Below are 27010 nucleotides of genomic sequence, written 5' to 3' on the forward strand. Positions count from 1 at the left end.
TGTGCGCGTCCTCCGGCCGGCGTGCCGCCCGGGCACCTGCGGAGGGGTGGTCATCTCGGAGCTGGAGCGGTACGGCGATTCTACGCGTTTAAAAACAAAACAACAAAAAACCCCCAAACAAAACCAGCCGGTATTTTTTGGGGATGCTTATGTGGAGGACTTTCTTCGAGTACATCGAGAGAAGACCTGCGCTAAATTTATGGCACGGGGCTTTAAGGAGGCTAATTCTCGTGTGTGCTCGTTTGTGTGTGGTGTTAATGCAAAGATTAATAAAATACCAGTATGCAGTGCTTAAAGACCCAAGAAGGATTGTTAAAGCACAAAGGTACTGGAGTACGAACACCCAAGTTGACGTGATGTGTTTCTGATTGCTGTGCTGCCATCCTCCAGTCCTTCTTGTTGCATTTGTACTTTGCTGCTGAAGTCCCTGCAGAGATGTAGGGTATGGGTTTTTGCCTACACAGGGCAGTTGGTGTTAAGGGACATCTATCTGCCTTAATTTTGTATTTACGTGCACCTGCAAGATCTGGATAGGAGTAAAAGCTTTGCGGGTTTCCCCGTTAGAAATCACTTGATTAGGCTCCTGCTTTCTTACCTGTGATACTGTAGTCTTCTTACTCTTATCTAAAATTTCTTGTTTAAGCCATTTATTATTCTAGAAATGCAGTGGAAACTGTAGACGTTCAGTATCACAGCTGTAAGTGACAAATGCTGGCTTAAACACTAACTGTTAGCTAGTGATGCTTACCGGTGTCACTAAAAAAATAAAATCAGTCTGCTATAGAACGAAGGTATTTGCCCTGAGTGCAAGTAGTTGGAATTGTACCGATGCTAGTGATGAGATACGCAAGTGCCAAATGCAACTTCTTTTCCTTTATGAAAACAAAAATAGAAAAGAAACTTGGTAGTAAATGGTAGTCAAAGTTACTGTTTTTCAGGTAGTGGGCAAGATAACATCAGCTAGAGTGTACTTAAGGTTAAGAATGATAGACATAGTCATGTTGTAATTGTAAACGTGAGTGGTGTTACTTGACAGTAATTTGCTAAGTGTCATATACAAAGAAATACCTCTATTTTACTACTGAGAAGTACTTCAGAGAAATTCAGATCCTGTTATAACTTCAGAGTTGTAGCACTTTATAGCAGCTCTTTGTCAGTGCATGAAGACTGGATATGTTTGGGTTCTGGAGACAGTTTGGGTCTTGTACAGCACCCATGAAATACCTTCTAAATTTCCTGTTCAGCCTTTGTATTTAAAGTATGAATTAAGTCTTTCTCTATTTGTATGTTTATGTTTTTTTTTTTAATTAGCTGCTCTGTCAAAATACAAATAAAGTGGGTACATGTCAAAACAAATGATGTAACAGTTACATTAAAGTGTGATCTATTTTGTAGCCTTAAATTGGAATGTGAGAAACTGGCAAGCGAAAAGACAGAAATGCAGAGGCACTATGTGATGGTAAGTGTATTTGGTTTTTCTTTATTTCAGCTATTTCCTAATACAGTGTAAACCAGCATAAGAGAATAATGTTTGCTCCTTTATTTGCAGTATTATGAAATGTCATATGGATTAAACATTGAAATGCACAAACAGGTAAGGCATTTTGTTTTCTAAACCACAAAATGTGCAGTCTGTCCGATGCATTTAAATGTAGCTGTTCTGTTTATGTTCAGATATATCTGTACCTGTATGATGCACCTGAATTAATAGGCTGATTTGTAGCTGTGATTAGTAAACCTTAGCCTACCTGCTGTCAAATGAAGTTATGTTGAGCAGCAAGGCTTTTTCTTGGTATTGGTCCTAAAAGATTTTTGGCAAAAATAGGAAAGATCTTGTGTCTGTGGCTTCAAAAATATAATTCAGTGCTTTATGTGGTTTTATTTTGTTAGTAGTAAAGTCTTTGGTGTATAGAACTGGTCTTATGTGTGTGTAGCATATGTAGTGATAGTTGCTCAAATCTGTGCCATTTAAAAGGCATGAAAAGATTAGTGACTTGGAAAGCTGTAGTTATGACTATGAGTTTGCAGGTTCCCATAAAATTCACACTTATGGCCACTATAATGGTGAATAAAAAGAGCGTTGAACTGGAACAAGACACTAAGGACCTCGTAAGAGAAGAAAAGCTAAATGATTGCTCAGCCCAGAGGACCCTCAATTGAGTAGTCATTGTCTGCCAAATAAAGCATTAATGGCAGGGTGTAAGTATTCTGTAGATATGCTGACATTCACTTTTTCATCAAGATGCTGGTACAATAAGTCCTTCAGAAATCGATGGCCTCTTAAAAAAAATTATCATTAGATGAAGTTGCACAGTTGGACACATTTCAAAGTGCAACAATACAATTCTTTCTTGATGTGTATGTGCTGTTTCATCTAAAACTCTTGTTTCATTAAATTAAAGAGCATGGCTGACCGGCTAGGGCACAGTGAAGAAATTGATTAGTTCAGGCTTTGGATCTTCAGTATATTCAAAGACTTTCATTAAACAAGTGAATTGCAGAGTTGAATTTTGCTTTTGTAACGGAACTCTTTGATATTTTGTTTGTTTGTTTGGGGGTTTTTTGTTTTCCCCTAAAAATATATATGTGATAAGGTAGTATTGTAACTTTCTGTCTGCAAACCTGGGTAGGTATTCTCTTGGTTTCCAGAGGTATGCTTGTTTGAATCCAAAATGCTGGTAAAAGTAGTAGTACTGTGACAACCTTTTTTTTTTAAGTAATGCACCAAATAGGTAGACAGAACAATTAGAGTAGTGTTTGACTTGATTCTGTACTGTAGCTGCATCAGTTGTTTTGGAAGAATGTCAGTTTTTCTGTGAGGTGGCTTTTCCAGACATTGTGATTTGGAGATTTCATTCTGGGATTTTTTTTTTTTCTTCCCCTAAACGAATCTTTCTCACACTGTAACCTGTGAGGAAGCCAACATCTGTATAGGAGCCTCATTTGGCATGAAATGGATGTTTTCAGAAGATCTTTGAAGAGAATGTGTGACTTCAATAAATGTACTAGAAATTAACTTTAGATAAAATCAATTAAGCCCACAAGATTAAAGAGTGTCAGAGCTGAGGTTTCCACTTTGACCTTAACATCTGTGTATTGCAAGGGTTTAATGTTCTGTATGTATGGCAACTGTAATTACATATCCACTAGGCAGCAATACTTCGGAAGCTTTTAAGATTTATGACAGAGCATAATACCTATGTTGGCTCTAGCTGAGGGGAGAGTAAGGCACGCTTGTTTTGTGTGTGCTGTTAAGAAACGAATAAGCTTTTCAAGGCATAAATTCATTTCCCTGGATGAGTCTCAGGTACTATGCTTTTACATGTTAAGTAATTCTGATTTCCAATAAAAATAGCACCTTCATGTTAAAGACTCTTGATTTAGAAGCCTGCGATGAGGATGCTAAATGGTGTTAAAGTTCAGTATGTAGGTGGTCTTAGATTACAGGAAACAAAAAAAACCTAGCAATGACACTCCTCTGAATTTTCACCACTAGTGATAAGTTGTAAGGAGGCTTTTGGCAGATAGTAATCATAATTCTTACTAAAACTGGTGATGTCTAGCCCCAAGGGAGTAGCCAAGCTCAAATTGATGCTTTTTGCTGGCTAATCACCAGCATGGCCTAAGTGCTCATTATGTTGTAGAGAGGGCCTTCGGAGCTCTCATTACGTTTGACAGGAATTTTCTCTAGGGGGAAACTGGGCATTAGCTAGACTCCTGACAGGCTGAAATTATTCCTGCTTTATGGCTTATAACCAAATGCTAGCAAGGCGTCATCAGGGGACATGAAAAATTGTCATTTCTGACAACATCTTTGTTACTGAAAAATGCAGTGATGGGGAAACCTTCCACTAAACAAGCTTTAACGTTTTTAAGGCCTGCCTCTTATGTGGATGCTGTACTCTGTGTGAAGCCCTTCAGAGTGCTTGGCTTACTGATTGAAAAACAAAAAATTACACTGCAGCAGTGTTTCTGCAGTGTGGTGCGTACATCATTGTAAAGGTCGAGTCACTTTGATAAAATTAGGTAGTTGCAGTTTGCCTGTGTATGTTGACTTCTTGTACTAATACAGTTGCACCAGCAGTTCGCTCTTCATTTAATTTAGTAATCTAATTGACTAAATCAAAGTTAGTCGGGACTTGAATGATGCTATAAACAGACAATTGGGTGAACTTTCCATGCACAAACAGCTGTACTGCGGAGCTTTGCACTTGAAAACATTGTGTTTGAGTCCATAAATGGCCATGGTAAGGCTTCCATCACAACTTTAGCTTCGGCACTTTGCAGTGTTTAATTACGTAACCGTGTGCTTAAATATTGATGCTGCTGGATTTCAGTCTGCTGACTGAACAGTAGTTGGGAAATAATGTTTTTGGCATATTTGTGGCTGGTTTGTGGGTTGGCATTTTTTTTTGGTCTTGCTTCTCTGAGTTTTTTTTTATTTTACTTTTTCTAAGAATTTCAAAGGTTAGCTTGTGAGAGGGTGTTGTGTGTGGATTCTTACACTGTTTTCAGAAAAATTACTTTAATGTGAGTAGTTACTAAGTTTTGCATACCTGCAGCAGAAGCAAGCACTTGAGGATTCATTTAGGATAGATGCACTTGATTCAGATATTTTTCATATGTGTCAAGAAGACAGAATGAGTAAGAACATATTGTGCGGTCTAAAGTTTCTCTTCTGTGTTACACTGTCCAAGTCGGATTCCTCACTGTGATGTCCATGGCTGGCAAAGCAGATGCATCAAATGCTAGTGCCAGGGTGTAGAGTTGGTTGGGTGTTAAAATCCTTCTGGATTGGCCCTTGACTATTAGGGCAGTGCCTCTTTATTTTCACCAGCTCTGTCATCTTATGTCATAAGTCAGAAGATAAGGCTTCCTGTGAGTTTAATGACTAGATTGTTTAGGTGCAAGATTAGCTCTTGTTCAGTGGCAGGCAGCCAAAGAAAGAAAAATTCATCACTGCTGAATCAACTGACAGACTGTATAAACTACTACAGTGTGTGGGTTTCTGCTATCCCAACGGTGACAGCTAAGTTTCCGTCTCTTTGGGTGGGTTGTTGTGATCTCTTTGACCTGTCATTCAGTACCTTGCCTCTTGTAGAAAAATATACGAATTCCCAAACTGCATTATGTTAACTGGTTGTACAAGGGTTAAATGTCAGCTTTAGCCTGGACTGTTTTCTGGAATCACTTCTAATGCTCTATGGCAAACGACAGAATCTTGATAGAAGATTCTTCAGGAGTAGGTTAAATAGAAGTGAATTAATGAGTGAGTTAGCTCTCTACAGTTTGAGTAGCATGGTTGTGCTGTTGAGAGCGATTTAAAGATAATTTTTTTTTCCCTACTTGCGTTTTAATTATTGGAATGAAAAACTACATGAATTCTTAGCGTTTTGGGGGTCTGCAGTCAGTGTCTTAAGCATTTTACAGTTAACAGTGACACATAAGACATTCAAATCCTGTTTTTACTTAAAAGAGAAAATGGTAAGGTTGATTGGGGCATAATATTCCTCACTTAAAAAAACCCCCAACAAAACAACCAAAACAAAACAACAAAAAACCAACCTATTCTACAGTGTTGAGTTTGTCTCCAGTGCAGCCATTTCAGCCACAACTAGAGTTGCCAGTTTGAATGGGGAAGAAATACTAGAGTAATGACCTCGACTTTTGAACCACATTCAAGCTTGAGGCTAGCATTATTATTGCGAAGGAGTTATCTGACAGATTCGGGGCACTGTGTGAAATATATCACCATGTGGCTTTTAGATAACCATATTTTCAGATACTATCTGTTATGTCAACTCCATATACAACTTAATCCTAAAGTATGTCACAGTGTAAATGGTGTACATGTTAAATAGTTCCTGATCATCTCGCATTTTAGCCTTGGGTCTACCAGATTTCAGATTCCTTACAAAACTCTGGAGGGAGAGAGGAAATGCATTCCTACCACCTACGATTATAAATGTCCCTTGCATTGTTGGAACTTGTGTTACCAGATGCCTGTTGATGTACTTTATGGATTGGTTCAAGTGGGGGAAAAAAAAAGTCCTGGTATTTTTGAGGGCAGGGAGAAGTGTAAGAGGGAAGATACTTTGTGAATGTGCAGTACCATTCTGTCACAACAGATTCTGGGGGGAAAAGCTTAATGCATTTCTGCTAACTGTAATGCCAAATCAAGCTGAGCATTTGAATTGCTTTTCATTCCACTCTACTACAGCACTTAAGTGTTTGTAGCAAAGCGGTAAAATTGCATTGTGTCTCCTGTGCAAAATGGAAGATAGGATCTTCTAGGTTTGATAGTAGGGCACCATTGGCATACAGTAAAAGCCTTTAAAAACAATTTTAGGTTAACTGGTGCTTATCAGAAGACTTCGCAGTACTGTTATTTTAAAAATCATATCTGCTTTGAGTAGAACTAATGAGGTTATCCTTCCACTTGAGGTAAGATTTCTAAGCTATCTAATGGCAATTATGTCAAACACTAAAATTTTTATCTTTTGCATCACACTTTGTTGGACGGAATATTAACTATTTGGGCAATAGCAGTTGTTCACATAGTTCTTTTGAGAAAGGGGAAGAACAGCAGCTGACAGGAAGAATTCCTGGTTTTTCAGCATGTATTTGTCAAAACAGCTAGTTTAACAGATGAGTCCTCATGACTTCTCATAGGCCATCGCTTTTAAAGTACTTGCAAGTTGGTCCCATGTTCAATCTGAACTTGCAAGCTGTGCTTTTGCAAATATCAAATTTGATCAGGCCCAGTCAGTATGGGGTTATGAAAGGCAGGTCCTGCTTGACAAACCTGATCTCCTTCTGTGACAGGGTGACCTGCTTATTGGATGAGGGAAAGGCTGTGGATGTTGTCTACCTTGACTTTTAGCAAGGTCTTTGACACCATTTCCCACAGAATTCTCCTGGCAAAACTGGCTGCTCATGGCTTGGATGGGCACACGCTTTGCTGCGTAAAAAACTGTCTGGATGGCTGGGCCCAGAGAGTTGTGGTGAACGGAGTTAAATCCAGTTGATGTCCTCCAGGGCTCGGTTTTGGGGCCACTCCTGTTTAACATCTTTATTGATGATCTAGACGAGGGGATCGAGTGAACCCTCAGTCAGTTTGCAGATGACCCCAAGTTGGGTGGGAGTGTTGATCTGCTCGAGGGTAGGGAGGCTCTGCAGAGAGACCTGGACAGGCTGGAGCCATGGGCTGAGGCCAACTGGAGGAGTTTCCATAAGGCCAAATGCCGGGGGCTGCCCTTGGGCCACAACAACCCCCAGCAGCGCTACAGGCTTGGGGAGGAGTGGCTGGAGAGCTGCCAGTCAGAGAGGGACCTGGGGGTGTTGATTGACAGCCGGCTGATCAGGAGCCAGCAGTGTGCCTGGGTGGCCAAGAAGGCCAATGGCATCCTGGCTTGTGTCAGCAATAGCGTGGCCAGCAGGGACAGGGAAGGGATCTTACCCCTGTACTCGGCACTGGGGAGGCCGTCCCTTGATCCCTGTGTTCAGTTTTGGGCCCCTCACCACAAAAAAGGACATTGAGTGACTCGAGCGTGTCCAGAGAAGGGCAACGGAGCTGGTGCAGGGTCTGGAGCACAGGTCGTACGGGGAGCGGCTGAGGGAACTGGGGGTGTTTAGTCTGGAGAAGAGGAGGCTGAGGGGAGACCTCATCGCCCTCTACAGCTCCCTGAAAGGAGGGTGCAGAGAGCTGGGGATGAGTCTCTTTAACCAAGTAACAAGCTACAGGACGAGAGGGAATGGCCTCAAGTTGCACCAGGGAAGGTTTAGACTGGATATTAGGAAGTATTTCTTTCCAGAGCGGGTTGTTGGGTGTTGGAGTGGGCTGCCCAGGGCAGTGGTGGAGTCCCCGTCTCTGGAGGTGTTTAAGAGTTGGGTTGACATAGCGCTGAGGGATGTGGTATAGTTGGGAACTGTCAGTGTGAGGTTAATGGACTGGATGATCTTCAAGGTCTTTTCCAACCTAGATGATTCTGTGAAATTTCTATCTTAAGGATTTTGTGGACATAATCTTGTGTGACATTGCTGGGCAACACATTCGAGTGTTTGACTCACCCTCCTTGTGAAGAACTTTTTTTCCTTCACTAACTGGGACATCTTTTTGCACTGGTGGCATTTGCTTGCCTTTTCTTCTGCTGTGTGCCTCTAAAAAGAATCTGTCTTAGTCTTCTCCCTAATCACTGTTAGCAATCAGATGTCCTCTCCCATTAATCCTTCTCTTCTTGATAGTAAAAAATACCTAAATTCTCCCTGTTATGTTGTGGGCTCTGATTCTCTGATCATCTTATTGGTGTCACTTAGTGACTTGCTCCACTTGGGCAACATCTTCTTTCTTGCCAAACAAAGGGAACAGAAAGGGGAACAATTTTAATCAGCCAGCTGATTAGTCATACTATTACATCCTAGTATGAGATGCAGCCTTCATCAACACAAGGGTTTGGGGCTGATGTGTGTTCAACTTACTGTCCAGGACACCCGTGCTGCCTTCTGTAAAACTGCTTTCTAGTGTGTTTCCATCCTGCCTGTGCTGTTGGGGGAGGGAGGGGCGGGGGGAGAGTTGTCCCAGGTGTAGGAGAGAACTAGCCTTTGTTTGCTTTGAACCTGGTTTTCACTACCTTTATCTCATGGCCCCCAGTTCTCAGAATAGACAAGTCATTGATTCCTAGCTACATTTTCAATGTACTCTGATATTTCTGCCATAACACATCTGTGTTGGCTCCTTTCTAAGATGGGCAGTCCCAGCCTACAAGAGTTTTGTAGCTTGGTTTGATTGTTGTCTTTGCTTTTCCCTCAAGTGAAAAATTTATAACTTAGTCTGCTAAAATGAGGGAAGTAGAACCACTTGCAGTTCTTGGGGTATGGGTGAACCAGAGATCTATATTCTCACATAATTATTTTCTGGATATTTTTCTTTTCTTTCTTCTTTAGTAAAGTTCCAAAAACTGATTTCTTTTTTGGCTACTGTGACATGAACTACTAGAATCACTTTTTTTCAAATTTGAATTCTTCTGAATGATGATTGTAAGCTCAAGAGCCATCATTTTACATTGAGGCTAGGGATGGCTACTCCCAGTGTGTGTAAATTTTGTTTATATACAATTCTTTTCATTGCCCACTTAGACTTGTAAAGTCTCTTTGCAGTTCTTCAGCCACTGTTTCTACTTTGAATTCCGTTACAGAGCAAGCTTTTTTACTGACGCTTGCTGTCTTTTCTAGGCTTCACTGCTGAACATATTAATAAAACAGATTGCTGTAAAGGCCCCTATGAAACTCCACTGGTGACCTCATTATGCCTCAGTGTTGGAAATGATTGAAGTGTAGATTAGAGTTTACTGAACTAGAGTTTATTCTTAACTCTAGTTTAAGTCTGACTAGGTTTAAAAGGCAGCCTAGTGATCCACTTCTTTTGGTACTTAAAAAACCAGCCTGTCCTGTTGCTGTGTCAAGATTCATATGTACAAATGTACATAATTGAATTATTTCATTTGGAACCATAATCACAGTATGTTTAAGTGAAATTGGAATAGTTTTGTAGCATTATTTCATAGGGTATTTTAAGTATGTGTAAGTAAGTATTTTAAGTTTGTGTGTGTTGAGTATTTTAGTTGTTAGCAAGCCTAGTTATATAATATACTTTCTAGTATGTAGAAAACAGTTCAGGAAATTAGTATATTTGGTAAGTTTCACTGAACTTTTAATAATGATAGTATTCTGTGGCTAATGATAAATAGCACAGTGTTTAATAGTCTGATCTCTAATTAGGGATTGACTGAGTTGCTCTCACCTTTTCTTTATGTTCTTCAGATGTGAAAAAATTAGCATAGATTACTAAACTGTAGATTAAAGTTCTTTGAGGGGTGTTGGGTAAATTTTATCAGGGCTGCTTATCTGGAAATATTTTGTGCTTAGGTGACTTGAAGAGCTAAGAAGCCCTTTTGGCTATGTGATAAGAAAACCAAAAGCTGATGTTAATTTGTGTTTTGGTGTAGGGTGTTCAGGTGGTTTTGTTTGTTTTTTTTTGTCCCTACTTCAGCATCATGGATGGGGTTTTTTTTGTGTGTTGTTTGTTTGTTTAGTCTTTTTTTGTTCCTCTTGAAGCTTCTTGATGGTTGTGTAAACAGTTGGTCAAAGCAACTTACTTGTAAGGTGACCAGTCAGTGTATTGACAAGAACAGACACAGTGGAAAACTACATTAGGAGGCAAGCCGTTGGGATTTGCAGTAAATATATTACAGAACGCAAGTGATTTGCCGATACTGCTTGTTTAGTAGTTTGCAAGGGCAATGGTAGTATGGATTTTTGAATTAGAAGGGGAGGACTGGTCTTTCTATATGCTGGAATGTCTAGTTGATGACTGGGGATAAAATTGATCTAGAAAACAAAATGCTGCTGCCTCTATTTGTGCCATTTTAAAGGCTTCTATGGATTAGCAAGCAAAACCAAAAAGATAGCTTTCAGTTTTGGAAAAGGAGAGCAAGAATAGTATGCTTGTTCAGCTGCATTTTAATTAGTTATTAAGTCTTTGAGGAAACCTTGCTTTTGTTAGGACAAGAAAATGGAAGGACATCTGAAACTGGGTGTTTTTTATGATTTGTGGAAATCTGTCTATTTATGGAATTGCTCCTAAGTGATCTTAAACCTTTGAATTGCTGTTCTCTCTGTTTCATGGTATGATGATATCAACTTTTTAAAATGTGGAAGTTTTAATCAAATCCCTGGGGGCAGGAGATGAAAAACCCACAATTTCTTGAGAAAAATAACTAATAGGAAGATCGTTCTTTTGCGGTGTTGCCACAACAGTTTCTATTTACAAGACATCTTTTTGGGTTTTGGTTTGTTTTTGGTGTTTTGTTTTTTGTTTTGTTTTGTTGGGTTTTTTTAACCAGCAGAAATGTTTATCACTGTTCATGTGTGAGTTTGGGTGTAAGGGTCATTCTAAATTTCTGTTCTTGTAACTGGTCATAAGTTTTCCAGGCCTTATGTTTCAGACAGCTGTCTGTCAGCGACCTCAGATGATGGACATAAATTGCCAGTTAAGCAAACACAAAATCTTTAATTAACAAGACCTACGGAAGCTTAGGTTGTTTCTTGAAAATGAAAAATGAACTGTAGAATTGCAGTACTAGAAGGGACCTAGTGCCTCCCTGTGTTCTAGTAGGATCAGCTATAGCAGTGTCATTGCTGATAGGGTGCTTGTCCAATCTCTTGACAAAGACTTAACACTAGTGGCTACTCACAAGCTCTATAGGTAGCAGAGTGCTTTTATGTCCTCGCTGTTGAAGTGCTTCTTCAGTTACAACTTCAGTCTTTTCTGTTGCAGCTTCAGCTCTCTACTATGCATTTTCTTTGCCGTGGATAGGGAGAGCAATGATTCCCCTGCATTCCAGAGGAATGTATATCCTCTGGAATATTTTGTATATCTCTTCATTTTGTATATCTCTTCATTCTCAGAATGTCATTGCCCAGCTGAAATACAGTGCCCAGAATAAGTGCAGTATTCCAGGGGAGGAAATGCCATGCTGAGTAGCACAGAAGGTTTACTTTGCGTATGGCTTACTGTGGTGGCAGCCTTTTTTGCAACAGCATGCTATTGACTTACGTTCAACTTCTGATCCACTGTGACTGAGAGATTCCTTCCTGGTCCATTATTTCCTTTTCTTTTTATGTTTCTGTCTAGGCATGTTATGGTCCTTTATCCCCATTTATTCCTATCCTCCTTTGTCCTTTGTAGTCTTTTCTATTCACTGCAAAGTGAGTTCTGAAGCTATTCTCCAGCATATTCTGTTTTTCTCAGCTTGAAGCTCTCTGCAAATTAAGGATTAGGGCAAATGAAGAGGTCTTTGTGCTTGTTAGTGGGAAATACTGAAAAATACTGGACCTATCATGCATGCAGAACTTCTCAATTTGCAGAAGAGAAGGATGTATTCATACATGGTTTAATCATCAAGCAGTTTTGTACTTGTTCCTGTTAAGTTTTAGCTGTGCTGTTTGTTGCTCCTAATAGTGCTATGAGTGTCAGATTCTTAGTGAAGATGTTAGCATCATCTGCCTCTTTGCCATAATAACTTAACCCTATTGGACATTGCACAGTTCTGATGTTTACTGCAGAAAAATACTTCTGAGTTGTGACTTAAATCCCTATTTCACCTAGATGTTTATTGGTAAGAGGCTTTTTAATGCCCTGAACTTAAGGAATTGTAATTAAGCTGGAGTGTCTTTGCCTCTTCCTTTGCTGTTTTCTGTTTGTTGGGTGCTATCCTTTCCTATCCACTTGACATCTGCAGGTTCTGCAAGGTATTCACTAGCTGCTCAGTCATCTCTAATGTGCTATTTCTATTTCATCAGGCCTAGTCAATTTGAATAAGTTCTACTTGGAACACTGATCAGTTCCTTTCTTGTTTAAGCTACAGTGTTGGCCTTACATAACTAGTAATTTACATTAATTTTGTGGTTGGTAATGATTCTTGTATAGTTCAGATGGATGCAAAAACGTATGGACTTTCTGGTCTTTTCAGTGGCCCTTGACCATATATTTCCTTTCCTAATTGAGGGGTTTGAACCATTTTTCTTTTGTTCTTCAACTGTTCCAACCTGTAGAGCAGTAGCTTTACTTTAGCTGTCACTTACTAATAACACATAGTTACAAAATATGTGCTTGTGCTGTGTATGTATATATATGTTCATACTGCCTCACCTGACCTAGTTGCTACTTTCTGGATGCTTTCTGGTTTATATGAAATAAGTTAAGATTTTGGAATTCTGTCACTTCCTTCCTCTTTCATTTTCAGACATATTATCTGTTACCCATGTTGTTAATATTGTTTCATAAAGAAAATGTCAGCTCTCAATAATGCCATTCTGTCTTCCTGCTCAGTAACAGGTCCTGTAAAGCTTATTTTTACCAGTTGGCATTTGCTTTCCTGAACTCTCAATGACTTCTTCATTCTTCCTTCCTGTCCTGATGATGATAAACTCTGCAGTGATTGTCAATCTCAGTAAATTATTCTCTGTTTGGACATTTTCAATCAGTTCTCCATTAGAATGTAATCTAGATGGTATCTTTACTATTTTTTTCTATTCTGTGAGCAACAGAATATGTATCTCTAAAAAAAAAAAAACCAAAACCCAAACAACTTCCTGACATGTTCCTAAAGTTTTGCAGAAAGTTTACCAAATCTTTTTCTCACTTAATGATAACTTCTGGGATTTTCAGCTTCCTTCCAAATCCTCTGTTAGTGGGTAATTCTGCTACTTTCTAACAAGAGTTGTCAATCCTCTTAACTTGTAATTCATTAGTGAGTCACCTGATAGCATGTGAAGCATTGATGTGAACACCTTTTTAAGGCCTTCAGTTGTTGCTCTGACTTGACAGATTTTCGAAACTGACTCGTGGATATACTAAGTGTTATAAAATGATGAACTTACATTCAAGATACAAAAGTGCTTACGACTGACTTGATTTGTTAGTTATTTCTTCCCATATTTCAGGCTCTTGTCTTAATGTGTCATCTTTTTTGCCAGATGGCATGCTTGTTCTAGTAAAGTCCAGATTTTACTGCTATTATAGTCTTACTTAAATGTTGATAAGGACTAAATCCTGACTGGGAGTTTTGTTACTGACTTGCATACTGTAAACACATATGCTTGGTTTGAGGAACTTAAATGCTCTTAATTTTTAGAAGCTGTGTGATTCTAGGCACTTCTCCAGCTATGCAAGAGCTCTGACTTTCTCCTGTCATCCCAATAAAGTGACTTTGTGTGGCAAGTGCTGCAAGGGTGTATGCAGAAATTTGGATGAGGCTTGTGGGAGTGAGAGCAAAACAGGAAGTAGTTTTAAAATAATGTCCTAAACTAAATGAAAAGCCAACAGGGCTCTTCTCTAGTAGGGCTGCAGCACTTATAGATAGACTGCTTCTTTTATGTGTCTATTATTTTTCTCTTCTCTCTGTCTCTTCCTTGTTCTTGTGTAGTGTAGTATTGCTCCGTTGTCTAGAATAAGTTCTTAATGTCCTTAAGGGTAATAATGCAAAGCATGCTGGATAATTTTGGAGATCGTGCTTCTAGAGCACCATAAGAGTACATGTGAGCACAGTCCTGTGGGAAGAGGAGAGCTCATCCAATATCTTACTGTTTCCGCACACAATCTCTGCTCCCAGCTTGGTTCTGGTACTGTAAGCTGCTCTGCTGCCTGATAGATGCCTCCTGTGAGCCTGTGTAGCTCACTGATGTCATGGTCTACAAAGCTGGCCTTTTCCCTCCTATAGTTCTGTGTTCTGCTTGACTAGTTGAGGTGTTGGATAGGTCCAAGTGTGTCTCCAGCGTGATTTCAAGAAAGTTTGCCTCTGAAAGCAAAGGTGGCAAGATCTCTTCTGGGTTGGAGTCAGCCTCTGTCTTGCTCAGCATCTGGTGGAATCTAAATAAAGTGGGAACTGTGTGCTGGAAAATAACTTCAAAGTAAAATAAGGCTGTGCGCTCACTTCGGAGATTAGAATAATTCTGGGTGTATTGAAGGTTGTCTTAGGCATGGAAACTAAGCCGTGGAACTAAAATTTGTATAAACACACCTTTTGTAGTTGCGAGTGCTTGAGCAAGATGGCCTAATGTTGGAATGAAGAAGAAATGTGATAACTGTCCTGTTTAGCCAAGTTTAAGGAGAGTCTCAACAGTGAAGCTGTTGTCATGTTGAAGTGTTCCTTTCACACAGCTTGTCAGCAGTTGGCTTGGGTTCAACAGGATTTACAGCTGCAAATGGGATGGGCAGTTATGTACAGTTGTTCACTGAGAGCTACATGGCAGCCTTTCTCTGTTATTATAGAAAGCATTGAAATTAGACATCTGCAATTTATCCAGTCACTTCACTTTACAGTTGAATAAAGTCCAAACCTGTAGTAGATGTTTGGCAAGTGTAGCTGTTGACGTGCATCATAGGTAGTTTATGTTTATGTAATTTAAACTGACCTCTAAGAGGATTCAGGTAAATGTAGCTTAGGTACAGAATTTAAAAAATACTAATTTCCTTTTGGGATCTATCTAGCATTCTGTGGCTTTATCATTTTAGGTTTTTATTCTGGTAATATTCTGTTACTTCCTCTCCCCACTCCCACTTGCAATATGGTGGTATTTGTTTTTTTCATAGCTAAAGATCTTTCATGCCAGTCTTCTGGGGTTTTAATATAATCTTGTGGGTGGCTGACTTCGCAATTAAAATGAGTAGTACAAATGTGGGGCAGAGGGAAAGCTGTATTTGTTAATGATATGTTATGTTAAACTGATAGTTTATGCCCAAAGTACAGAGATTTTTCCTGTCGCTGAAATGAATGCTACCCATTGCTGCTTGTCAGATTGAATTTCAAGTATCTGTTGAGAATAAACCTTCCCACCCCCTCCTGTTGGTGAGAATATTAGTAATGACAATGTTTATAATTTAAAATAGAGTTTGAAGGCCAACTTCCACAGTTTGTTGCAGAGTGGTTAATACTGTGGTAAAGAGGGATGTATGTGGCTACTTGTGCAAGTCTATTACTCAGGAGGCCTGTAAATTTGATTGGCTGCTGCAGTTCTAGCAGAATCATTCGATTTGAGAGCAATAGAAAGATAAGATATCCAATTACCTAAATGATTTGCAGGGTTGGCCAATGTTGTCATGGAGATGTGAGTTGAAACAAATTAAATTTTAAGCAATAAAATAATCTTAAAGCACGTCTGGGAACAAGAAAATTTGGCAGTGCTACTTACCTGAATTGAATCTTAGCTTGACACACGGTTGTTTGACATTGATATACTATGGGGGCCTAAACTTCTTAATGGCATGTTGCCTTTTTATTTTTTTTCCCATTTGCAGCCATTGCTAAAAGATTGTAGTGTGGTAATTTTAAATGAACAGATATTAATAATATATGCATGTCTTACTGCTCAGTGTGGATTCAATAACTCATCATGAACAGCTAAGTTCATGGAATGCTATCCTTTGTCATTTGAGGCCTTTGAGTATTTAAGTTTTGAGATTTAATGATACCTCGAGCGTCCCCTCATGCCCTGAAATCTTAGCAAGAGATTTTAGGAAGTGGTTGAGTATTTCTGTAGCAAAGGTCTAACAAAGCATGCAGAGAGCTAAGCACAGTGAGATGATTCTTTTCTGTAATTGCTCTGTGAGTATGCATGCTTTTTCTTGTCTTCAAAGAAAAATAATAAAGACTACATTATTTAAATGTACTGCTTGCTTCAGTGATTCTGCTGGAAAAGATGAAAATATGGAATGGGTACTAAACTTTAGCTCAAGACTAAAATATACACATGCTGTTTCTTATCCAGGGTCTTCTGAAATGTAGTATTTAACTGATTTCTGGCTTGCCACAGGGATTAAAAAAATGATCAAGCATGTCCTATAAAGTGGTCTTTTATCCACATGTCTGTTAGATGGAGATGAAAATTGGTCTGAGGTCAAGCCATTTGCAGCATTCTCATAGCCTTCGATTTTCTTCTCATCCCCACCAGAGATAATCTCAAATGATTCGGTAATGACCAAAAGTGCAACATTGACCTTTACTCCCTAGTGGATTACTGTGTTACATGCTATAAATGACAGGAAGTCTATTTTGTTCTTCCAGAAGGAGTTCAGTGTTACACTTGGCTTTCTAGTGTTAAAAGTGTAAGTGAACGCAGAGTACTTAAGAATTGCCTTCTAAAGCTTTTGTGAATGTGATTTGACAGTATATTCTCTGTGCATTAAAAGCTTATTATTCTCTGATTCTTTTGCTTTAAATGGATGGGTTAGGACATGCTTTTTGTTGGTTTTATCAGAACTTTGGGTTTTCTTGCTTTAATTTAATCATGTTATTCCTAAACTGTATTCTTCCCAATGTAATGACAAATGTGTTTCTCAAAATTGGTTTGAAATAACTAAAGTATATAAAAAGGTAATACATGAGAATACGTAAAGCCTGTCTTTAAGAAGTGGTGATAGAGTGTTTTCAAATACTGATCTAACTTTGTGATATAGGAAGTGCAGTTTGCGAGAAAGAATAGCAAGCTTCTGACATACAATGGACACTTTTAGTGGGGTATTATTTTGTAAAGGTAGGTCAGCTGGACAGCTATGAAGAATCTCAGCACTAATAGAGCAGTTCTGACAACTGATTGTTAAAAATAATGTTTTGTAAGATTTAACTTTAGATCACTGTAGATGCTGTAGCTAAAGTCACTACTGGGACATGTGGTAGACACCGATTGAAGCAAACACAATTATTACTGTTGAAACCTCTGAAGCTGAAAGGTGATTAATTTTCCTCTGAGGAAGGTTGCATTCATCACTCAAAGTGGGAGTGGTGGCTCCTGTAGGCTACAGCTTCCACAGCATTAGTGATGAAATACACATGGGTGTTAGGTGTTGTGAGAAATACAGTCAGGGTTTGGATACTTGTATTGTGCTTTGTTCTTTTCATTCCAGTGCAAAAATCTGTAGTTGCTTAAGAAATAATGTTGATTTAAGTAGGATATCTTACATGGTGCTTTGGAAAGTACAGGCTGTCCAAATGCAGAGTGATTTGGAGTAGACTACTGTAAAGGAAAACACTATTTTTAACAGTGCAGGAGGAGAAAAATTAGCATTGTATATACAAGCTCTTTATTAACTACTTAGTAAAATGACTTGTTGAAATGAATGTATTTAGTAACTAGCATGGCTGCTTTGTTCTTTGTCATTATATTAAGAATTCACTTTAGCAAGAGACAAACTTAAGTACAAACACTTGAGTATGCCAACAGTTAGATCAAAACATTTAAGTCCTTAATTAGATTGAATGAAGGCAAAAAAATTACACAAGTGAAGAAAAAAATCTGTTGGCTCAATCTAATTTTATAAAATGCAGCTGAATTCCTTCATGTTAATTTTTAATGATACTTCAGAAAGGAGGGTAGCACTTCAGTCAGGGGTCTGACAAGTTTGTCATTCACAAATAAGTCAGAAGACAGTCATTACAACAGCAAGAACCAGTGAATTGATGTCGTTTTGTCATTCTTTGATGGGCCGAACGCTCAAGTCCTCTATTAAAAATGAATGTATTCAAGAGGCTCTGCATTAAGAACACAAACAATTAAGGGCACTTCAGATGCTTTGCTAAGAGCTGCCATAGAGCTAGGAGGGCTTTCATGAAGGATGCAGGCATCTAAAGTCTGCTTTACCAAGGAGCTAAAGAACATGGGCAATTAGTCATGTTTGTCTGTGCTCAAGCAGCTTTCTGCAAAATTTTCTTTGTCATTCTTCTGACTGTTCTACACGTCTCAATATCCTCAGTTAGATAATAGCTATGCTATATTGGGAGGCTGCTAGAAGTAACTGATAAGTACTGTCTTGTTAAGACTCTCAAATACATGAGTCCCAAATCTGGAATATATATAGCTTAATGCCACCATTCACTGATATCTAGTCTTGAGTAATAAAGCTCTCCTAGACTCCTTCAAAAAAAGTATTTGCTTTCAAGAATGAACATGTGTGTATATATATACACACATATAGACTCAGGTATTTCACCTTGAAAGGTGAATGCATATTGCCTTTTGAACACTTAAATTTAAAGTAATGAAAGTTCTTTTTTCCCTGTTCTGAAAACAATCTCATGCAACTCCTGATGGGCAAGATTAGGTGAAATGTGCATTAAAATCTGTCACAACTCACTGGAGAACAAAAATATTATTGTAATGTTTTTGAATGAGAATATTTCTTGTGAAATATTTGAGGGCAGCATACAGGGGATGTATGAAATATTGTAGTGGATAAATATTTCTGTTACAAAGTACAGAATAGTCTTCAAGTTTCATTTCAGTGTAAATGTCTCTTAACTGGCACTTGTAATAGCAGCAAGAAATCTCAAAATATACTTATTCATGGCATGGACACTTTAAGTTTACTTAGCACTGGGTGAATACTAAGGATGCTGTTCACATGTGATCATCAATAATGACTGTTTTGGTAAAGACAAAATATAATTTTTTTAATTCTAGTACTAAGGCATGATAGTACTTGAGTCAATAATTTTAAAGTAAGATTGATTGGGAAGGGGAGAAAGTTGATTATGCCTGTTTTTTAGAAAGGAAATAATTTTTTAAAATCAAATCAACCTGAGTTGGGACTGGTAATTATTGCATGATGTCACATTCTCTTGTCTTACTGTGCAGTCCTGCGTGCTGTGTTATTACAGCAAAGCTCTAATATTTGGGACCTGTGCAGGAAAACCCAATAATGTGGACAACTTGCGTGTTTCATAGACTACTGAAAACACTTTTTTTGTCTTTTCTTATAGCTACAATAAGGATACTTATCTCAGTATTACAGAACATGGAGACTTCTATAGGCCATACAGTCAAAGAACTTTTCAGAAGAAACCAAACGAGTTTCTTACATTACTTTTTTCTTTCCCCACTTATCACCTCCTATGATTCATCATGGCTTCTGTCTTGAAAAACAAAGGTAGTCCCATTGGTCTAGGGCAATTAACCTCTTAGACCCTAAATATCTTAGCTAAACATCAGCCAGATTGCTATGCAACAGACTTTCTTTCCATAGCTGACATACCTTGCTTTCTCAAGAGACATACTAGATATGTGGAAAAATGCCCTTTAGTACATAGATTTTCACAGCTGTGTATGTTTTTGGTTTGTTTTTTTGTTTTTTTTTTTTTTTTAAATCTTGTTAACAGACATTGAAAGTATCAACAGATTTGGTAACAGTTGGTGACTTCCTTGTATTGCCTTTGCCAGTATGTATGTAGTACCAGTACTAAAGGCCACACACAGAATGATGGATATTTTATGGTTGTGGCCCAAACAAAACAGAAACAGATGGCTGTGGTAATGGGTGAAATAGTAGCTGTTTCTATTGAGAATAGGATGTCGCCTTGCTGCAGAGGGAGAAAGGCTTGCTGTAAAGCAACTGTCACTTCATGGCCCTTATTTAAGGGGAATCTTTTAGTGCTAGGAAGAAGCCATCCCAGAACTGCTGTAGAGACTTTTCTCTGCAAAACTTCAGAGTGGATGTGTCACTTTGGTCAGGTGGAGTACCTCAGATTATGTCAGAGAGACATAGTGTTTTACAAGTCTCAATGCTATTGAGTATTTTTTCCTGTGTTTGTCAGAGATGGGGAAAGTAGTTTTGCCACTTGTATTTAGATCCCAAATCACCTGTCCACTGAAACATAGGAGAGAGCATGGCTTTTGTATCCTAATTAATGCTTGACTGTTGTATAGGCATCAGCACATCTAAGTGTCTTCCTAAAAAACTCAGGATGATGGGAGGGATGTTTTCACGTGACTTCTTTGAAAGAGGTTTTCTTTGCTCAAGTTTATGTATGTCATTTCATGGAAGGCCTAGCAATTCTCAGGAGGGGTCTCTTGTTTCTTGTGTCTAAAACAACCCAAGAAATATGTGTATGGATTAATCATATGACAGAGACTGACAAGAGCTGTTCAGAGTGTTTTGTATGTAGGCTGTGATTGCGTCTGGATGCTAATTTTGGTTTTGTGCAGTTGTGTTACAGCGACTGCAGGAGATGATTTTTAAAGAGAACTGTAGGAGATGTGCAAGTATGTTGAGGGTTAATTATAATGGTGGTTCTGAATGGTGGCCAGATGCAGAAATCTGAAAATCTGTAGGCCGAGGTAAGGCTGAGTAATGAGAGAAAAAGATCCCTGTATCCCACCAGAAATCCTGTGTTCAAGTTGACATGCCGAAAGTGGGAGATACATAAAGTTCTTAAAAAGTAGAACTCAGACACTTTGTCCTGCTGTCTTTTCTGCTGCTTTCAGTGAAGGATTTTTTCTACTCTGTTGGTTCCTAGCCTTATTGTTCTCCTGTTACTCACGGTTTCACGAACTTTCTGTTACTGATAATTACATTTTCTGATCTGATTCTTTCTTGTCTGCATTATTTTAATTCTCTCTCAGTATGGGTGTTTTAGAAGTCTGTACCTTTTGTCTCCATTCTGCTTTGCTTCTGTTTTGGTATTTCTTTTGTACTCCTGATAGTGTTTCTGTCAGCAAAACTAATTTTACCTTCTAATAGGCAGATAAAATTAATCATGATAAATATTTTTCTTCCATGCCTGTCACCTTCATGTTCTGCTGATTCATAATTAGAGTAATAATAAATCTACCTTTTAAAAGGCTTTATCTTGAACTTCATGGATTTCAAAAATGCTTTCCTTGTTAATGAGCTATGTACAAGGACCAGATTTGTGCCTAAATGCATATACAGATTAGGTGCTTTAGACATGGCAGATGTCCTAGAGTAGCTAACTAAATCTCTGTCCTTATCTGAGTTTTTGTATATAAACTATTTATATTTGCAGTAGTATGAAGATGTGGATTTTTTGTTATTTTATTCACCGTGTGAACTTAATATAATCCTGTACACTAGTTAATATGTGGCAACAAACCTAAACCATGTTTTTAATCAAAATACTTTTCCTCTATAGACAGAAATCGCCAAGAGATTGAATACAATTTGTGCACAAGTCATCCCATTTTTGTCTCAGGAAGTAAGTAAAACTGTTCAACTGTTAAAGTGCAATTATGTTGCTTTTCTGTTTGCAAATTAGCTAGTTTTAAGATGTTAATTTTATCACAATACACAAGCGTGAGGAACATCTGTTACAGCTGAAGTGTGCAAACCCCCTGCTAATTTGGTCTAACAAATCTGAGTTCAAACTAGTGACAATGACTCAGCCTCATTCATTGCCTGAGGAGAGTGGGAGTCTGTAAAATATTACTAACACAAAAAATGCTTTCATTTCTAATCATGGTGATTGCTTATTTGATATTCAGTTGTCAAATGTGAATCTAATGAAATAATCATGCTTATCTTGTCTACATAATGTTTCAAATTTAGCGCGAAAGGTGAGTAGTTAGCTCAGATGCAAAACACTGTTTAACGTTACAAACCTGCATTTGGTCTGAATGACTTCGATTGTAGTGTATTGTGGGCAGCTACTGTTACATTTTGAAGCCTGTTATTTTTGACATGTCTGTTCAAACTACAGTTTACAAAGATTATTTGTAACTCTTGAGTTCAGTGAAGCACTCTATTTCAGTGAGTTTTGCTGTGTGGGCAGAGTATATAATGTTAAAATGTTATACTACTGTGAAGTTGACATTATTGTCCTGTCAACTGAATTAGAAACTTATTAATTTTTCAGAAAACTAATACTGAAGTGGCATGGGGGAGCAGGTGAGAAATAGGGCACTGTTACCTTTTATCTGCATAAAATGTCTTGTAATAGGTAGCCTGGACTTCAGACAAACTGGTTATTCAGGTGTTTATGATCCTGGTTTGATTTGGACTGGTCAATACCTTAACATAAATTCCTCCTCATACTCCTCCTTCTTTTAATAGCATCAGCAGCAAGTGGCCCAAGCTGTAGAACGTGCCAAACAAGTGACCATGGCTGAACTGAATGCCATCATCGGGGTACGTGGCCTTCCAGGTCTACCTCCTACAGTGTGTATAACTTGCTTTCATACCTTACTGTTTTGCTATTTTTAAAATAAGATTAATGTTTTGATACCTAACACTGTTTTGATGCCTGATGTTGCTGAAGTGTTTGCCTTGCTTCCCGTAGATTTTTAGCAGGGATAAAGTTAATAGTTTACTTTCAGAACATAATTTTGTGCAGTGATACTGTGTATAACAAAACATTTCCTGCAAGAAATATGATTAGAAGAGTTGCTTGTTTATTTGTAGATATTGTATGTCAGTTGATCTAGTTACCTTTGCCTCATGGTTTGTGACACTTTAGTTCTTGGAGCCTGTACAACTATTCATTCTTCTTTCTTTCCCTTTCTTGTGAATCCTTCATGAATTTTAAATTAGCAAGCTACTGAAAAGAAACTTCACTTGCTTTTGAAGTAGTATTAATTGTCTGACAGTGTTCTAATAGCCTTTCACCAAGTATGTGCTTCTAAATATGCTGAAATAAGTTAATACTACTTGCTAGTGACTGGTTGTCAATCACAAGTAATTTGCTTTGTATTAATGAACTTTCTGAACCTTACATTCCTTCCACTGCATGAGTTCATTTCCCCTACCACTAAGTCTAGGATATTTCTCATGTTTTCTGCCCTTCCAGACTAAGTGAAAGAAGTAGCTGAAACAAGAACCTATCCTTTCTGATTTTATTCATATGTGAACGCCTTGAGCGGATTCAAATTACTCATTTATCAATTTATGTTAATTGCTTGTGAGAAGATGCCCTGCTGGTCTTTATAGTTCCCTCAGACACTTTGTAATGATAATTAGACATGCTGCTCTACGGATTAACAGTGCCATAGTCCAATGACGTCTACAGACAATGGAACCAGTTAATCCATCTGTGCTTAAAATTACATCCCAACTGGAGATGGGAGAAAAAAAAACAGGAGTGAGGGAGGATTAAAAGAATGAGCCTCAGCTTGAAAACTCTCCTTTCATCAGTTTCTCAATTGCAGATCTGCAGTTGGTTTGCCTGTGGTAAGCTATTGGCAGTCAATTAGGTGAAATAAACTGGGAGGGTGACCTTCATTTCCTTTTAATAGCTTTTCCTCCCCTTCAGTGGATTTTCAGCTTAAATTTTATTCAAGCTGCTTTATTACACTTGACAGATTAGCTTTGCATAAACATACCCCCCTTAAAATTTGCAGTTTTGTCCCTTCGTATCAAATTTTGACTGTTACTTAGTTGATTTGCTAATCACATTTTAGAAACCTACATAATTACATCTGTATTTGTCACAATCTCCCCTATGCTTTGCTTGTGTAATGAATTACTTTATGAATACCTGATTTGATCTTTGAAATACAGTGCATGTACATTTGTGGTATTTGATTAGCAAAGAGAACTGTACTTTCTTGCATTTTTTAAAATGAATTACTTCTTTAGGATGAAAATGGAATGGAAAACCCTTTTTAATGAACTAGTTTTAAAGAATATTTTATGCAGTAAATGGAAATGTGTATTAAAATTTATTTGAAAACATTCTTGATGGACTTAGGGTAGTGCTACTTATCCAAACCAAATTTTGCTAGCTCAGGTATGCCATGTACCTCTCTTTAAAGTCTGTACTTTATAGTCTTCTAAAAGCAATAGGTTCTACAAGTACCACATGCAATTAAGAACTTTTTTTGGGGGAGGGGGGAAGCTCTTTGGAAGCAGGAATAGAAGCCTCCACCTGTTTAGTTTTTTAAATTATCTAAGATTCACCAGAGGAGATACTTTTTTTTTAATGTGTCTTCTGAAAGTATTCTGAATGATACCATACAAATTCAAAACTGTGAATGACAAAATGTGTTGGACAAAAAATTTCTTTGACCATGTGGCTGCATGCATGTACATAATGCTAAAATTAAATGTATGTCAGAGTCATCTTTTACAGTCTTATATCATCAGTAATTATCTTGTGCTGCACAATAAGTTTCATGCTCTGACATATGCTTGATTTTGTTGGAAAGGGACAGTGTGCATCCTGGAAAATCTGAATAGCATAAAATTGGGTTGACAATTCAGTGGACCTTTGCTCCCCCTCACTGAGCATGCATCGTTTCACGCCCTCTCCCCAGAGGGGAGGACACATCAGAAGCCTGTCTGTTCCTACAAGCGGCAGCTGCACCAAGAGTGAGCATGGCACAGTTTGATAGCAGCTGTCAGTATTGTTCAGGGACCTGACTTAGTGTAAAGAACAATGGAAGGGCCATGCTGTTGAAGTGCAGTGTCTTTCAAGATAAGAAAAGAAATAGTAATTTAACGGTTTAGACATCTATTATGAGCATGAAAGATCATGAAACTTCTTTTCAGAATGCAAATAGGCTGGAGCAATCTGTAACAGTAGAAGATGAGTAGCCTCTGGAGTCATACATACTGAAGATACTTATCCTCAAAATTTATTGTAAATAGAAGGAAAGCTTAATTTTCCTAGGTGATGTTCACTTGTGTAGTTTCTCCTGATTAGATAAAATCTACATTTTTGTCAGAGTTTGACTTTGCCCCCTGCCCCCATTCTCTCTTTATGGGCCACTGTGTCCTGACACTAGATGATTCAAGAGTTTCCCACTTTGCTTGCCGGAGAGTAATTCCTGTTGCTGCTGGGCCATATGTGAATTCTGGAAGGGAGAAAACCTTTCATTAGTGGGAACAACTTTTTGAAATACAAGGTGATTTTGAACTATCTTTATTTTATATTTATGTCCAGTGGAAAAGGTGGAAACCTGTTAGAGGACAGAGTGAGGATAGGAACCTGTAATCTAATGGGACTGAGATTTTTATTTTCAGAGAATTTGCCTACAAAGTCAAAAGCTAGACTTTGGAATTGGTGTATATTAAGCACATATGTAAGGGAATGAATTAGTTGACTTTAGTTGACTTTTTTTTTTTAAAAAAGGTAATATAGTTGGACTCAGTGAGCTTGTAAGCAATAATACTGTGTTGATTAAAAATTCTTACCTCAGAAAAGAACAGTGGATATTTAGTTATTAACAGTCATACCTCTGGCCTTGTATTTTTCCTGCATGTTCCTGAAGGGTTTAACTTCCAGCCATGGGGTAGCACTGTGGCTAAACATGTTTTTTTGAATGACACCATTTAATATTTATTATATTAAAGGAGAAATTTTGCTAGATAAATAGTAAAACAGAAGCCTTTGACTTAAAGATAAGTGTATGTGTTATCTCCTTGGCACTGCTGCAATTGCAGGCATTGTCCACATTTGGGGTTAAGGGAGAATCCAGATCACAGTATGAATGCATTAGGTAGATAATCATGATTTAGCTTGAAGGTTTGGTTTCAAGGTTTTTTTGAGAGATATGATCCGGATGGAAAATGGAAAGTACTCAAAGTTCATGCTGGGAAGTATAAGGGACTTTTAAATTGGTCTATCTAGTTGTAAACAATGCAGAGTTTTAGATTTACTTTCAAATTAATTAGGTAGATTGGGTAGAATGAACAAATATCTGAATGGGAAATATACGTGGAAAACAGTAGTATTTTTCAGCATTGCATTTTAGATACATGATTTTGGTGTACCACTGAGTAGCCAAGTATGACTTATTTTGCCTTTGGAGGTGGATAGCTAATGGCTCTGAAATATGTATCTTTTGGATTGACAGTACTCTTGAGACAGATTGAGTTGTAGGCCTCCGAGAGGCCTTTCCACTGTTGCATGAGGTGATTGGCTAAAGGATTAGCAAGATGTGGGATTATTTTTTCTCTTGGCTGTGGTTGCCAGCTATCTCTGGGATTGTAGTGTGTGAAGCTTAAGAGGATGAGGTTAACCTCTTGAGGGTTTATTCTTATGAGTGTGTAGTTAATCCTTAGAAAGCCTATAAATAACTAGGCTGTATGTTTCATTATAAAATAGAAATACAGACTAGAGCAGAAATGAATGCAGAACTTAATGCAAGGGGAGAGCTAAGCAGCTGTAGCATTACTTTAGATCCTCCTCAGCCATTGTCTGCATTATGTGCTGAGGGAGGGGAAATTGCCTATTTCTTTTAAATTAAATAGAATGAGATCTAGTAAGCACAAGACATTGTGTCCTCACTTTTAACATAAGCTAGTTAACTCCAAGTCTAAATTACTAAACTCTGGCAATAGGAACTCTATTGTGTGGCAACATCCTGGGTTATTCTTCATATTTAGATTTTTTTAAAATATGTAAAAACCATAATTACATGTTAGGATTCTGCCATGGTAGGTGCTTTTAGAATACAAAGGCTCCAGACTTGTAAACTAAGTTTAAAATAGGTAGCAAAGGAAGAAGTCATTTGTCAGCATGACAACAGGTATTCTCAAAGTACCAGTCCCCAAATAATGGTCAGATTTTTACTGTTAGTGTCACTAAATTTTGAGGAAAAATAAAGTGTTATTGATGTGTATTGGTAGTTTATCCTACTGAGAACAGAAAACCTGGGATAAAATGTGTAAAATGTGAATGGATAGTGTTAACCAAACTTGGCTTCTGCTTGACATGCTCCCCCC

General features: G+C 38.0%; 1 protein-coding gene across 4 annotated transcripts in view; it reads left to right on the forward strand.

The window, feature by feature from the left end:
* Positions 1-68: 68 nt before the first annotated feature.
* Positions 69-27010, forward strand: part of LOC113489971 (transducin-like enhancer protein 1) — a 78299-nt gene continuing 51357 nt past the window's right edge. For 2 of the 4 annotated variants that reach the window (XM_026866055.1, XM_026866058.1), the window contains exons 1-4: positions 69-1459; positions 1550-1594; positions 21483-21545; positions 22400-22504. In XM_026866055.1, the coding sequence (XP_026721856.1) occupies positions 1286-1459; positions 1550-1594; positions 21483-21545; positions 22400-22504 (387 nt within the window). In that variant the 5' untranslated portion in view covers positions 69-1285. The remainder of the gene's footprint in view (positions 1460-1549; positions 1595-21482; positions 21546-22399; positions 22505-27010) is intronic. The other 2 variants (XM_026866056.1, XM_026866057.1) reach the window with 1 other exon arrangement.

This window comes from Athene cunicularia (assembly GCF_003259725.1).
Source record: "Athene cunicularia isolate RWA chromosome Z unlocalized genomic scaffold, athCun1 chrZ_part2, whole genome shotgun sequence".
Taxonomy (NCBI): Eukaryota; Metazoa; Chordata; class Aves; order Strigiformes; family Strigidae; genus Athene; species Athene cunicularia.